Source organism: Lissotriton vulgaris, chromosome 11 (genome assembly GCF_964263255.1).
Source record: "Lissotriton vulgaris chromosome 11, aLisVul1.2, whole genome shotgun sequence".
In the NCBI taxonomy this organism is placed as follows: Eukaryota; Metazoa; Chordata; class Amphibia; order Caudata; family Salamandridae; genus Lissotriton; species Lissotriton vulgaris.
In genome coordinates this window covers 857,127,653-857,142,477 of record NC_141699.1, presented here as the reverse complement: position 1 = coordinate 857,142,477, position 14,825 = coordinate 857,127,653, and the positions used below count along the sequence as shown (strand labels likewise).

The 14,825-nt window shown below is 48.5% G+C and overlaps 1 protein-coding gene across 3 annotated transcripts in view; it reads right to left on the bottom strand.

Annotated features, from left to right (window-relative positions):
• The window catches only part of YEATS2 (YEATS domain containing 2), a 1,498,478-nt gene that overhangs the window by 98,681 nt on the left and 1,384,972 nt on the right, over window positions 1-14,825 (bottom strand). For all 3 annotated transcript variants that reach the window (XM_086943990.1, XM_086943991.1, XM_086943992.1), the window contains exon 28: window positions 6,774-6,848. In XM_086943990.1, the coding sequence (XP_086800116.1) occupies window positions 6,774-6,848 (75 nt within the window). The remainder of the gene's footprint in view (window positions 1-6,773; window positions 6,849-14,825) is intronic.

Sequence of the window (14,825 nt, the reverse complement as noted above, 5' to 3'; positions counted from 1 at the left end):
CGCTTCCTGACGCGGAAAAAGAAAGAACAGACGTCAGCAAGCGTGGGTGCGTCTAAGTAGCCCCAGCGACGTCATCTCGGCGACGATGCCAATGACGTACGCAAAGCTGCACGACAACGCCTACCGACGCGCAGGGGTACTGCTGACGAAAACTTTCCAGTTGCAGTCTGAAGCCTGGGGGTAATTCTAAGGTAAGGAATCTATCACTACGTGTTTCTTTCAGATACCTTAGAACCCAAAATCCCCAAACCGACTAGCTATAGTGTCTCATTCATTCTCCTCCCAAAATCACAAAGTAACAAATGATTAGACAATCCAGAACACAACAATCCCAACTCTCGCAGGAATCGGGGTAGCAAGATATACTTTTTCGCTCGCTCACTTGTATTTGTCCACAATAAGAGTTGGCAGAGTCACAATAATAGTTCAAAATGTTTATTTTAACTATCGTGTTCTACAATACAGTATATGAGCCACTACCAACAGCAAAATGCATATACTCAGCATAATTGGCAATGTTACAATTCCAAAGAGTACAAAGGTGGAAGTCATTATATAAAGACAGTGGAAAAAGGACTATAAGGCCTAACCATCCTCCGCTTGGTTGGAAGAAGTTTATTATATAAAGGAAGATCTCTGGGCTTTGACAGCAGACCCCATACCTTAAAGCCTGCATGTAAGGTTTACATCATAGGAACAGCTTAGCTCTTCTCCATGGAAAGGGCTCTATCCAAGTGTTTGTTAAACAACATGCATTCACGTAATATCAAAGCACGAGTCTTCAGCATTGCAGCTGTGTGTAGCATGTTTTGTTTAGGTGCTAGGGACTGACCGGCACAGAATAACAAGGGGCATTGTTTATTGACCTTGCACATCATGTTAAGACTAAACTCCAGGAACTCCGCAAAAAACGTGAAAAGCAGACGATTGTCATTTGAAAAGCATAAACGGAGTCTTGCAAAAATAAAGTCATGTAGTAACTTGTGCAAAAGCAGCATCATGCCAGCAAAGCTCATGCTAATTTAGCAATGTCGACAATGACCGCGAAGGCCATATAACATAGGGGAAGTACTAAGACTCTTTAATGCCGTTCTCGCCATGCGAGATAACTCCCATGTGGAGGGGGGCTTTTTTTATTTTTAAAAAGAAAGTCCACCTTAGGGACTTTGTTTTTGAGAATAAGAAAAATAAAAACTGATCAGATGGCTCCATAATGTTGATGGAGCCATGAGTCAAATGTAAAAAAAGTATTGACAACAACCATTGTGACGGCCGCTCCTGCCAATGTTTTAGAAATGGCAGCAAGCTCGGTGGTCTAAATTTGGCAAGCAGAGTAGTCTCAGCATGGCCTATGTTAAGTCCACCACCAGGCTGCAAAGTCTTCTCTGTCTGCCAAATTCTGGCCTTTAGTAAAACTCATGTTTTTTTGGCAACCTAAACACCCAGAGGTGTTTGTTCATTGTGGTGTAACTTGCATTGATTCAACAGTGCATACATGGTTAAGATTACTCATGTATTTACATTCACACCGCCCGACCTTTCGTAGCGCCCACGTAGCCAACAAAAAGAGTTGGTCATCCACCCGGAACTGTTGTGTGCGGCTCAGGTAGAAAGAGAGCACATGTTTTGGGTCCAGATGATGGAGCCTCTCTTCCTCTTTAGAAGGATGTGGAGGCGGAAAGAAGGTGGGCAAAGTGATGGTCTGCCCGATGTGAAAGTCAGTGACAACCTTTGCCAAAAGTAAGGACGTGTTCTCAGAACAACTTTGTCCGGATGGACAGAAAGAAAAGGAGGTTTTGAAGAAAGAGCCTGGCGCTCACTCACTCTTATGGCAGAGGTGATGGAAACCAGGAAAGCAGTCTTTAGAGTTAGAAGACAAAGAGGGCAATTATGCAGTAGCTCAAAGGGAGCGCACATCAGAAAGGTAAGAACTAGATTCAAGTCCCACTGAGGCATAACGGATGGAACAGGAGGAAACATGTGCGTGATGCCTTTCAAGAATCAATTTACCACAGGGGACTTGAAAAGGGAAGGCCGATCTGGGAGCCTCAGGAAGGCGGAAATGGCAGAGAGATAGCCCTTGACAGTGCCCAGAGCAGAGCCCTGCTGGGCCAAAGAAAGAAGAAAAAGAAGGACCTTGAAAAAGAGGGGAAGAAAGAGATCCACAGCCTTTGCTGTGCGCCATGCCACAAACTTATACCACCTACAGGCGTACACCGGTTTTGTGGAGGGACGTCTGGCTGCCAAGATAACATTACAGACTTCAGGAGGCAGGTCAAAAGACGTCATCTGCCGCCGCTCAATCTCTACGCAAGGAGGTGGAGGCTGGACAGGCTGCAACAGAAGATCCTCCCGAAGAGGCAGACAGATTGGAGGATCGAAGCTCATACTAAGTAGCTCGGGATACCATATGCTTCGAGCCCAGTCCGGAGCCACAAGAATAACTTAGGCCCGGTCACGCCTGATCTTCTTCAGCACTCTAGGCAGAAGAGATATAGGCGGAGAGGCGTACAACAGACCGCAACTCCACTCAAGATGAAAAGCGTCGTCGAGCGAGTCCAGCCGTGGAAAATTCAACGCACAGAACTGATGCCATTGCACGTTCCCTTCAGTGGCGAACAGATCTAACCAAGGCTCTCCCCACTTCTGAAAGAGACCTTGCGCCACGTCAGAGTTCAGACGCCATTCGTGATCCAACATGTACTGACAGCTGAGTTTGTCCAACCTGGTGTTCAGAGAACCTGCCAGGTGTTGAACCAATAGGGACATGCCCTGATGTCCCAGCTAAGCCCAGAGACGCAGAGCCTCTTGGCATAGGGTCCCACCCCACCCGGTTTGTTGCAGTATCACATGGTGGTGGTGTTGTCGGTGACCACCTGCACTACACTTCCTCAGACAGAGGAAAGGAATGCTGTCAGTGCCAGTCGGATCGCCCGAAGCTCCAACAGGTTGATGTGGAGCTGGGACTCCGCCAGAGACCAGAGGCCTCTGATCTCCGCCTCCCCCATGTGGCCGCCCCATCCCAGAAGGGACGTGTTCGTCACAACTGTATGCTCCGGTTGGGGAAGGGAGAGGGATCTGCCATTGACCCAATTGTGATTTGTGAGCTACCACTGCAATTGCTGAGCAGTGCCCTCCGAGATCTGGACGTGATCGGACAGGTTGCCCTGATGTTGTGCCCACTGGAAATTCAGGTCCCACTGCAGAGCCCGCATATGCCATCTGGCATGATCCACAAGCAGGATGCAGGAGGCCATTAAGCCCAGTAGCCGAAGGGTCATCCTGACCGAAACCAGGGACAGAGGCTAAAAGATTGGAATCGTAGTCTGAATGTCCCAAACTCGCTGTTCGGGAGGATAAACCCGAAACTGTGCCGAGTACAGAACCGCTCAGATGAAAAGGAGCTTCTGCGAGGGAATCAGATGTGACTTCGGCACATTGATGGAGAGCCCCAGCAAATGCAGGAGGTCGGCCGTCGTCTGTAGGTGGGAGACAACTGACTGGGGCGAGCCCGCCTTCAACAACCAGTCGTCGAGATAGGGGAAGACTGAAACCCCTGATCTGCGTAGATGAGCTGCGACCACAATCATCACTTTCGTGAACACCCTAGGGGTGCTGGTAAGGCCAAAGGGGAGCATGGTGAACTGAAAATGCTCATGGCCTACCGTGAATCGCTGGTAGCGTCTTTGGGCAGGCAGGACGGGATATGGAAATAGACGTCCTGCAAGTCCAACGCCACCATCCAGTCTTGCGGGTCAAGGACAGACAAGACCTGAGCCAGCGTAAGCATCTTGAACTTCTCCTTCCGGAGGAAGCTATTAAAGTTCCGAAGGTCGAAGATAGGACGCAGGCCCTTGTCCTTCTTTGGAACTAGAAAGTAGTGGGAATAACAACCACGACCTACTTCTGGCGTCTGAATGCGCTCGATGGCCCCCTTGACCAAGAGAGCCGCAACTTCCTGCAGGAGAAGCTCCAAATGATACCCCGACATACAGTGGTACTGAGGTGGAATGGCTGGAGGGGTTGCCTCGAAAGGGAGGGAGTCGCCCCTTCAGACAATTTGCAGCACCCACTTGTCCGAAGTAATGATGCGCCAGTGGTGGAGATGATGGCGGATTCGTCCACTCACTGGCGTGTGTTGGGGCTGAAAGGTCGGACTAGGAAGGCTCGGAAGTGGATGCTGCGGGGGTGGTGGACTGGACCGCCCGCTGGCCCCCTGAACTGCCTCGACGGTTCCCATGTCCGCAGCCACGCTGAGGTTGTTACTGCTGTGGCCTGTGGCTTTGCAAACGCTGTGGGGCGCCCCTTCTGTGGCCACGAAAGGAGCGAAAAGCAGAAGGCGGAGGAGGCTGAGCGGCCGACAGGCCCAAGGACTTGGCCGTAGCCTGGGGGTCCTTGAAGCGCCTGTTGCCAAAAAGGCGAATGCCATCAAAGGGCATGTCCATCAAGGTGTTCTGGACATCCCCTGAGAAGCCAGTTGTCCTCAAACAGGCGAGCGTGGAAATCAACCTGCTAGTGAGTCGGCGGTATCCAGCCCACAACGTATGGTGAACTTCCTCCGGGCAGTTGGGCAGCACCTGCGCAACCCTGTCCCACAGAGAGTGGGTATGACGGCCCAAGAGGCATGTGGTGTTCAGCGAACGCAGCCCTATGCTGGCAGATGAAAACAGTTTCTTGCCAAACTGATCCAGCTTCTTGGATTCCCTATCCGGAGGTGCGGTAGGGAATGTGCTTTGGGAAGTGGAGGCTTGGACCACCAAGTTTCATGGGGTGGGATGTTAGGTGAGGAAGAGGGGGTCGCCCGGAGCCGGGAGATGGCGTTGGGCCACGTTCTTATCCACAGAAGCCCCTGTGGTGGGCCAGGACCAGGTGCCCAAAAGAACGTCCGTCAGTGCTTCTTTAAACAGCAGCAAGGGCTCTGAGGAGGTAGCCACAGGTTGGATAACTTCTGTCAGGTGGTTAGTCCTGACGGCCACCGTAGGGAGTTCGAGATGGAGAGCCTCTGCTGCCCTACGCAACACCACTGCGTAACTGGCTCCCTCCTCCGTGGCCACGGTAGGAGGAGATAGCATGCCAGGGTCAGGTGAGGTGTCAAGACCACTGGCCTCCCCCAAATCCTCTGCCCAGTCCGCATCATAAGCACAGTCCTGTGCCAGAGGGTCCTCGGACCCCTCCCAGTCCTCCCCTTCCTCCGAAGTTTGTGGAACAGGCTCAAAATAAGGAGGACGGACATAGGGCATAAAAAGCCCCATCGGCGTCGGTATCGAGAGACACAATCCAGCACCGTGTCTGGGCCAAGGGAGAAGCTGGGTAAGACGTCGTCCCGAGGAGGGGGCGATGTCGGAAGGGCGGCGACACCAGGGCCGGAGCCGACGGAGATGGTAAAGCAGGACCTCCATCGGGCCTGCGGGGCCTTAGGAGCACCGACGAGGCCAGACGGCCCAAAGAGTCGGGCCTTGGCAGCAAGAAATTCTTGCTGCCATGGCGTAGCCCCCGCAACCGGGAAGGGGGGGTAGAGTGGGGGTGACGTCGCAGGCTTCGCCGGAGCCGTGGGGGTGGCACCGCCCGCCCCCCTCAGCCGCGACGGGAAGTTGACTTTGACTTCTTCTTGGAATGCTTCGACTTACCTGACCCCAAGTGCGAAGGCTTAGATCCAGAAGAGTGGTGATGACGACTCAGCGACCGGTCCCTCGACCTCCCACGGGACCGGGACCTTGAGTGGTGCGGAGCAGACTGCCGGGATTCAAGCAACTTTCAGGACCGCTCACACAAAGTCTTCGGTGCCATGGTCCGGCAGCCGGGGCACGGCTTGGCGTTGTGGTCACGCCCCAGGCAGTAGAGACACACGCAGTGGGGCTTCATCACCGACATCTTGCGATGACAGTCCCCACAGTTCTTGAAACCGGGCATCCCTACGACACCAAGAGTCGATCGACTCGAAAAGATGAGGTAAAAGGCCTCGAAAAAGTCAGTCAAAAAGTGACTAGGGGTACTTGCTCTTCCCGGATCTGCGCTTGCTTTCGCGGAAAAAGAAAGAACTGACGTCAGCGCACGTGGGCGCGTCTAAGTAGCTCCGACGAAGTCATCATGACGCCAACGACGCACTCGGGGTTGCACGAAGACGCCTACCGACGCACAGGGGTATTGCTGACGAAAAAACTTTCCGGATCCAGTCTGACGCCTGGGGGTAATTCTAAGATAAGGAATCTATCACTATGTGTTTCTTTCAGATATACCGTTACTGAAAGAAAAACTTTAATTTATTCTGTTAAGGGCTTTATTATTTTCCTTATTCTTTACATTATGACTGCATCTTCTTCGATCAAAGGCACCCATGTAGCTAACAGACGTTTTGGGTTCACATGAACCTGTGGTGTAGAAGTACAGCTTTGGGCTATGGAAACGTATTCAGAGGACCTGGCCTCGGCAAAAACGCTGTAGAAAATTTTCACAAAAGAAAAAAACAGAGATGCTTTTTCAGGTCCTGAATGTGCAGGAATGTGCAGGAATTGCCCAGTCACTTGAGATGAAGTGACAGTATGAATACAGGCCAAAAATAATCTTTAACTCACAGGCAGAAAGTGCAGTACAAATGGCAGATGTAATGCATACAGAATAAGGTGCAGTAATTAGTTACTTATTTCAATCGCATTTACGAAACATTGAAAACCTTGTGTTAACATGTAAATATATTTAAAGCCTAGTTTTGGAATTAGCTTTTTTTACTTCCAATACCAAAAACTCAATTTAAATAAACATGAGATAATTTCTACCTTTACAATCATGTCTTCAACAGCACACGCATAAACATTTTTCTCCACTTCACAAGGCTGGAAAGAAACTCCTATCTATAAAACAGAAAAGGTCATCAGATTGATTTATTGGAATAGCACATTTGTGATAGAAAGTCTTATAAATAAAAATTCCAACAGAAAAAGACATACAAAGAACAAAAATGAAAAAATCCTAATATAAGCTAAGTAGAGCAATGACATTTTAAATGGGAAAAAAAATAATGACCTGTAATAAACGTTTTCTCCTGACGATTGCTGTCAATCCAATCCAAACAAAGTTACTTACCTTGGGTAAAAATCTTCCTGGTGGGTACTCTATCTTACCACAGATTCCTTACTTTGGAAAACTCCACAGGGGCCAGACTAGATCAGGAGACTTCTTTTCAGCAGTGCTCCGACATACTGCTTGGAGGCCCCCCTGTGGCTTGGTGTGCCCTCCGTACCACACTGGAAGTGATAGAGAGGAGCCATACATGTAAAGACTAGAAAAGCGTGCTGACAAGGGTTTCATTTTCTTTCTCCTTTTACGCCCTCAGACGTAGAGGATGGACATATGTTGGTATCAGTATACTGAATACTAACTTCAGAACTTTTCAGAGGTTAAAAAGAAGTCCTTCCACAGAACGGGAAGGGGTACAGCAGTGAGGTATCTGCAGTTATTTATTTTATTTTTATTTTGAAAGTTTTATAAAGCGCGAACAAGATCCTAGCGGATATCAGAGCGCTATACAAACATTAAATGTTACATATACAAGCAGTAATAGTAGATCCACATAGAAGTACAAAGAATATAATAAAGAAGGACAATATAGTTATATTTAGCATTAATGAGTGTCTTGTGGTTAACCGCATCGCTGCGGCGGCTTTTCCCGCTGTGCGCGGCAAATTCGAAAATACCGCGTTACGTGACGAGCTGGCCTTGTCATCCGCGCAGGACAGGTAAGCGCGATGACGAGCCCAGCTCGTCAATAGCCTCGAAGGGGTTAAGAGCATTAGCTGCCTTTCACCGCCGTGATTCAACAAACCATACTCATCTGTATTTAGCCATGAGGATGGATTTAACTTCATTTTTAAAAGCAATAGTGGAAGGGTTAAGTCTGATTTCTGGGGGTAAAGCATTCCATATTCTGGGTGCCATCCCAGAGAATGATCTGTTATAGGTTTTTTTCTTATGGAATTTTTGTGTTTTCAGTAGTAATTTGTCAGCATTTCTTGAGGATCTGGTCCCACCAGAAATTGTCAGTTTCTCCGCCAGGTAGCTGGGGGTCTTTTGATGTAAGGCTCTGTGCGTCATGCACGCAATTTTCAGCTGCATTCTCGCATCTAGGGGTAGCCAGTTCAGGGATTGAAGATCCGGGGCAATGTGGGAGCTACGTTTAGATCCAGTTATGAGTCTTGCTGCCGCGTTGATTGACGCTCTAAGGGGTGCAGATGATGCTTTGGGCAGACCACAAAGGGTAGCACAACCATATTCCACTCTGGGTATAACCAAAGCTTGTACTGCCTGCTTGAAGTCAATGTGTGGTAGGAAGGGTTTTAGTTTCCACAATGTGTTTATCTGAAGGTTGGCTCCCTTTGTAGCATTGCTAATATGTTTTTGCATGTTGAGGTTACTGTCTAAGGTTATTCCAAGTGACTTTGCTGAGTCCACAATGGTCGGTTGTACGATGAACGCTGTGATATGTTTGATCCAATCTTGCATTTTCGGGATTTGAGCCGGCGGGGCTATTAGGAGAAATTCAGTCTTTAGGGCATTCTGTTTAAGATGATTTTCTGCCAGCAAAGTTTGGGTGTTCCTAAGAGCAGTGTTGAGTAGTATGATGTCCTCTAGGTATAGTTGTGTATCATCTGCGTACATATGGTATTGCATGTTAGAGGTTTGTAGAAGTTCAGTTAGAGGTTCCAAGAAGAGATTGAACAGTGTTGGAGATAGTGCTGATCCTTGCGGTACCCCCAGGGTCACCGGGACGGGTTTGGACAGGGTGTTCTTAATTTTGAATTGTTGCGTCCGATTTTGGAGAAATGAAGTGAACCAGCTTAACACTGCCCCAGATAGGCCCATTCTGTGTTTCAGGAGAACTAAGAGTTTCTCGTGTTTAACCGTGTCAAAGGCTGAAGATAGGTCAAATAGGATGAGCAAACAGGCTCTGTTTTGGTCAAGTATTTGCAGCGCATCGTCAATGATGTGTGTCATGGCTGATTCTGTGCTGTAACCAGCCCGGAACCCTGATTGGTGTTTGTTGAGTAGGTCAAAATGATCAATATGTTTTGTTAGCTGTAGATGTACACATTTTTCCAGCAGCTTGGCTAGGGTAGGGATATTGGAGATTGGGCGATAGTTGTTCAAATCCGAGGGGTCAGCTGTGGGATTTTTTAGAATAGGTGAGACCTGGCCTACTTTGAGGATGTCTGGGATGCATCCTTGTTGGAGGGAACTATTTATGATCTTAGACCAGAGGGGTAGAAGCAGAGGAATAAGGTCTTTGACTGCGTTTGCCAGAAGCGTGTAAGCGGAGTGGTTGGATGGATTCAAAGTGCTAAGAATTTTGCCTAGGGCAACTTCGGAGTAGGAGGAAAATGATGACCAGCTTGCGTTATTTTTAGGAATAGGCTTTGATGGGAGTTGGCCTGGCGTGGTACTGGGAGCAGGAGAGATAACTGTATCCGGGCTTGCGTATAGGGTTAGGTCCTTTAGGAGGTCTTTCTTGATGGTGTCGGTCTTCAGGGTTAAGAAGGTGGAGAATTCTTCACAGTTTGGCTGCGAGCCTTCATCATATTGTGGTCGATGCGGTGCTTCCTTAGATTGGGCTCTGATCAACTCAAAAAGTTTTTGGGGACGGTTTCTTGCCTGGTCAAGTTGGAGGCAGAAATAATCGGCTTTGGTGCGCTTGATCTTGCAGAAGTATGCGTTTCTCTTTGACCTGAGAATCAGAAGGTGGTTGGTAGATGGTGTTGACCTCCAGGCCCTTTCGGCAGTTCTGAGAGAGCGCCTATCCTCGTTGAGTATACCATTATACCAAGGTTTAGAGTCTTTCAAATAGACTCTTTTTAGTTGCAGAGGTGCTACCTCGTCTATTATTGATGACATGGTCGAGAGGTAGTGGTTGGTGAGCTTGTGTACTGTGGAGGATCCTACGGGAGGGAGCAATAGGTTGGCACAGGAGGATGGTAGGGAATTGGGCTTAAGTTTTTTTTTAGGTCTCTTTTCCACACTTTTGGTCTTGTGGGTTGGGCAGAGCTCATTTTCACCTTTTCCTTAATGGTGAAAGTGATGATGTGATGGTCTGACCAATCGCAGGGTACGATCGACTCTAGCTGAATGGAGCCTGTTTTAGAGATTAGTAAGTCCAGGATCGAACCTTTGTCGTGTGTTGGGATGTTGCAGGACTGCGTTAGGTCTAGATCCGCCAGGAAATTCTTAAGACTGTTAACTGCTGTATCATTAGGATCATTCCAATGGAGGTTGAAATCTCTGAGGAATATTTGGGTATTTTGTCGACCCATGTATGAAGACACGATGTCCATGAAGTGTTCGGTGAAGGTGAGGTTCTCACCTGGTGGGTGATAAATGATATGAAGAGAGCAGACCGGTGTACCCTTACTGGTGATGTTAAGGCACATGTATTCACATGAATGGAATAAAAGGTAGATGGTTCTGCTTACCGAGATGTTGCTGCGGTGTATGCAGGCTATGCCGCCCCCGGACTTGTTGGTTCTAGCTCTGTCTAGTCTGATGATGTTCTAGAGGGGAGGAATTAGAATGTCGATGATTGGTGTGGAGCATTCTTTTAACCAAGTTTCAGTAAGCACTATCAAGTCTGGCTCATGTGTGAGGATGAGATCAGCTATGTCCGCTGCGTGTCGAGCGGCCGATCTGCAATTTAGGAGACTACATTTGAGTGTGGGCGTGCTGGTGGTAGAAGAGGGTTCCTGCGTGATAAGGTTCTTCTAAGGTTGTTGTTTGTGATGCCCCTGGTATTTGGTTTAGTGGTCCTATGGGGATTTAGGGGAATAGTAGGAATTAATGATGCAGCTGGTGTGTTAGGTTTCATTGGGGCGGGAGTTGGTGATGCTGGAGGTGTATTGGGCTTCATGGGAGCGGAATTGTATGAATTTACCCGGGAGAGTAAGTCACTTTCTGAGAGCAGGTTGGTGCTTCTGATTGGCCGAGATGAGTTGTTGGAGGAGGGGACTGAGGACCAACTGGGACAGTAGGAATTCGTGTAAGTGGTAGTTTGGCTCCTGGGTTGGCAGATTGTGGGATGTCTAGTTGTTCTGTCATCCCACGGTTGTTTCGCTAAACGATTATTGAGAGCTTGGAGTTCATCTTTGATTTGGTTCAGTGATAAAATGATCTCATCGAGTCTGGGGTTATGTGCATGTGGGCAAATGGTGTGAGGATGTGTTATGGGTGTAGGTTTGCAAACGGGTTTGGGTGCCTGTCGTGGGGACAGGCCTGGTGTAGAGATTGTGGCGGTTGTAAGGGTGGCTGTATTGGTGGCAACAGATGGGTCTGGTCTGGTATGTGAATAGTTGTGTGTGTGAGTGTGGGTGGGAGGGATGCTGCTGGTAAGAGTGTGTGTGATAGATGGGCTGTGGGTGAGGCTATGAGTGGTGAGTGCGTCTGTGTTGAGGGTATTGCTGCAGGTGCTGGGGACTGGCTTGATGTGTTGTAAGGGGCTAAAGTATGCAGGGAAGGTAAGGGTGTTTGCGGGTCAGGTGGAGGTGTTGTAGGTGTGTGTGCGTGTGTTGGGTAGTCTGTGTGTGTGAGTGTGGATGTGTGTTGGGTAGTCTGTGTGTGTGAGTGTGGATGGTAGGGATGCTGCTGATAAGAGTGTGTGTGATGGGTGGGTTGTGGGGGTGGCTATGGGTGGTGAGTGCGTCTGTGTTAAGGGAGTAGGCGATGGGGACTGGCTTGGTGTATGGTGTGGGGCTACAGTGTGCGGGGAAGGTGAGGTTGTTTGCGGGTAAGGTAGAGGTGTTGTAGGTGTGTGTGTGAGGTGGTATGTAGGGTAGGAGGATTGGTCTGGAGGTATGGGTAGAGTTATGGGTGGCGGTGGGTGAGCGGTGTTCGCTGGGGGTACGTAGGTGGGGGTAGATGGTCGCCTTCTCCACATTTGCCCAATCCTAATGCAAAAGCTACTTCGCTCCTCGCTGCCTGTGTGTTCGCGGTCCTACGCTGTGCCTCGGCGCCGTTCGATGGGGGCGAGCTTGCAGCCTTCACCGATCCACGCTCCCTCTTGAGTTTGGGATCGGATGCCGCACTCCCGACATCAGGTGACTGTGCGTATGTCCCCAGAAGATCACCAACCTTCACTGTCGCACCTCGACTGCCGGGCGTGGAGGTCGGCTCTGTCCGAGGAGATTTGCTCGGTAAGATTCGTTTTCCGCTATCCAAGCTTCATATTCCTATGATAATGATCCTGTTACGCTTCCTTCGGTAATAATCCTGTCAAGCCAGGTTGTAGTTCAGTTCCACATCGTTCGTGACTAGCACTAAAGGGGATATTCCGATTAGGGATTCCAAGCGCACTGAGCTCTATCCCAGAGCTCCTACCAGTCGGCCATCTTTGATCAATGGACCAGTTAGACAGAGTATCTACCAGAAAGAGCGTTATCAAAGGAAAGTTAGTCTTCAAAGGGATATTTCTAACCCTACACTGCTCGAAGAACTGTTTCACAAAGCATACCCCCAAAATAATTTTAAAGTTCAGGAACAGGGGAGGTAGATAACACATGAAGCGCGACAAAAAAGATACCAGCTAACCTATTCAATTTGTACACAGAATAAATCTTCAATTACTTTCCCACTAATTACTCAAATAAAACTTTTACATTTATTAACTATGATTATTTATGAAACATTCATATGAGTAATTTAGGAAAGCTCATTGTTCTATACATTCAGCATTCCTCCCTCCCACGTGAATGTCTTCTCAGTACCACAGAAAGGAGGCCCCTCTTCAGTCTTTCATCACTGTGGGTCTCCCTTCTCTGCTGCTAAGAAGACCTCCGCAGTGTGAGGGAGAGTGTCTTGAGAATGTGCGATTGTGCATGCTTGGTGTGAATGTGAGAACTGATTGGGGTTTGTTTTAGGTTTCATTTTGCGATGATGAAATGTGTTTTTAATGTATTTTTGGAAAAAATAGAATAGAATACACACTTATATAGCGCATGGCTACCCAAGGGCATCCCAGCCCATCATGTGACACCATTCTGTCCCCACTAATTACGGAAAGAGGAAAGTCTTCAACTGCTTCCTGAATCTAAATTGATCGGGTTCAAGACTAATGAAATCTGGGAGCGGATTCCAGAATTTAGCTGCATTATAGGAAAACTGCCGACCTCCAGACCGGGCACCTGCTGCTGGATGTATAGATCAATAAGGTTTCTTCAATGATTAATATGAAAGTTTCATAAATATTCATAGCTAATGAAAAACATTTATTTTAAAGAAATTGGTGGGTTAGTAATAACTGAAGATTTGTTCTTTGTAAAACTTAAATAGGTTAGCAGGTATCATTTTTGTGAAATTTTATTTGCCAAAGTAGTACATCCCAAAGATGAGGGACTATAGAGAGGACTCAGACCAAAAAGCCCTGTGGACAGAGAACAAAAAGGCCCTTCTCCCGAGACCTAGCTGTTAAGGCAGTAGTACTTCGTAAACGTATGCACAGACAGCCAATCTGCCAGATGCCAATGACTGGTACTTAGTGAACCCATGCAGTGGTAGCTGCCTTAGCACTAGTTGCAGGTGCCTGGCAGTAAAGATAACATCCGCCACCTCTGTCGGTAGATCAAATGCAGTCAGTTCAGTAGCTCAATATTCACCCATGTAGGTGGAGATTGTGTATATTTGGGTGGAGGACCCTGCTGAGACAGACGATTCTCATCAAGAAGTACCCTGATTGAAGGATAGATACTCATTCTCTGTAGTCTCAGGAAGCACAATCTCTTGATCCAATCCAGAGCCACTAAGACGACTTGGGCCTGGTCGTTCTTGATCCTTGTCTGGACTCGGGGCGGGAAGGCATACAGGATTTCCCATACTCTATTCCAGTCAGGATTTGACTCCTAACAAGCGTTCCTGCAGGAACTCCAACGCGCAAAATGTTGAACATTGTGGGTTCTCAACAGTGGTAAAAGATCTAGCCATGGTTCTCAGTACTGGTGGAAGATGCACTACCTCGGAATGTAGACACAATTCGTGCTCTTCCAGACGCCGCCTACACAGCTCATCCATTCTGGCATTCAGGTACCCTGACAGGTGGATTGTGACAATTGGCACAGGACCCTAATCTGCCCTGATTAGAGCATTACCAGATAGCAGTGGTGGTATCTGTGAGAGCCTGTATCAGCATGCTCTTGCTGGATGGCCAGAAGGACTGCGAGCCAAACAACTGGCCTGCAATTCCAACAAGCTGTTGTGGAGCAGTGTTACAGTTGGAGATCAGAGTTCTTTGATCACAGCTTCCCACAGATCACCTCCCCTGCCCAGCAGAGACTCATCTGTCACCTCTGAATGGAGAAGGGAGAGGGGCCTGCAGCTGGACCAACTGCACAGTGCAGCCACCACAGCAGATCGTGAACCGTCCCCTCCGAGATATGGATGCCACCAGTCAAATTTGCTTGGCGCTGGGTCCATTGTAACTTCAGATTCCATTGCAGAGCCTGCATGCGTCATCTGGCGTAGCTGGCAAGGAGAATGCAGGAAGCCAAGGAACCTCTGAGCTGCTCTCACTGCGTTCCATGTCTGAGGATGACACATCAGGATCACAGATCACATGTCCTCGACTCGTTGCAGTGGAGGCATGGTTCTGAACTGCACTGTCCAGGTTAGCTCCAATAAATGTAGGTCTCTGCAAAGGGCGTCCGGTGCAATTTTAGCTTGTTGACAGAGCCGTAGTGATGGCAGGAGGTTTGCTTGTCTCTGGAGGTGGTCTACAACTGACTAGCAAGCCCGCCTTTAACAGGCAGTCGTCAATGTAGGGGAAGTCTGGTATCCCTGACCTCCGGAAGATGGGCAGTCAC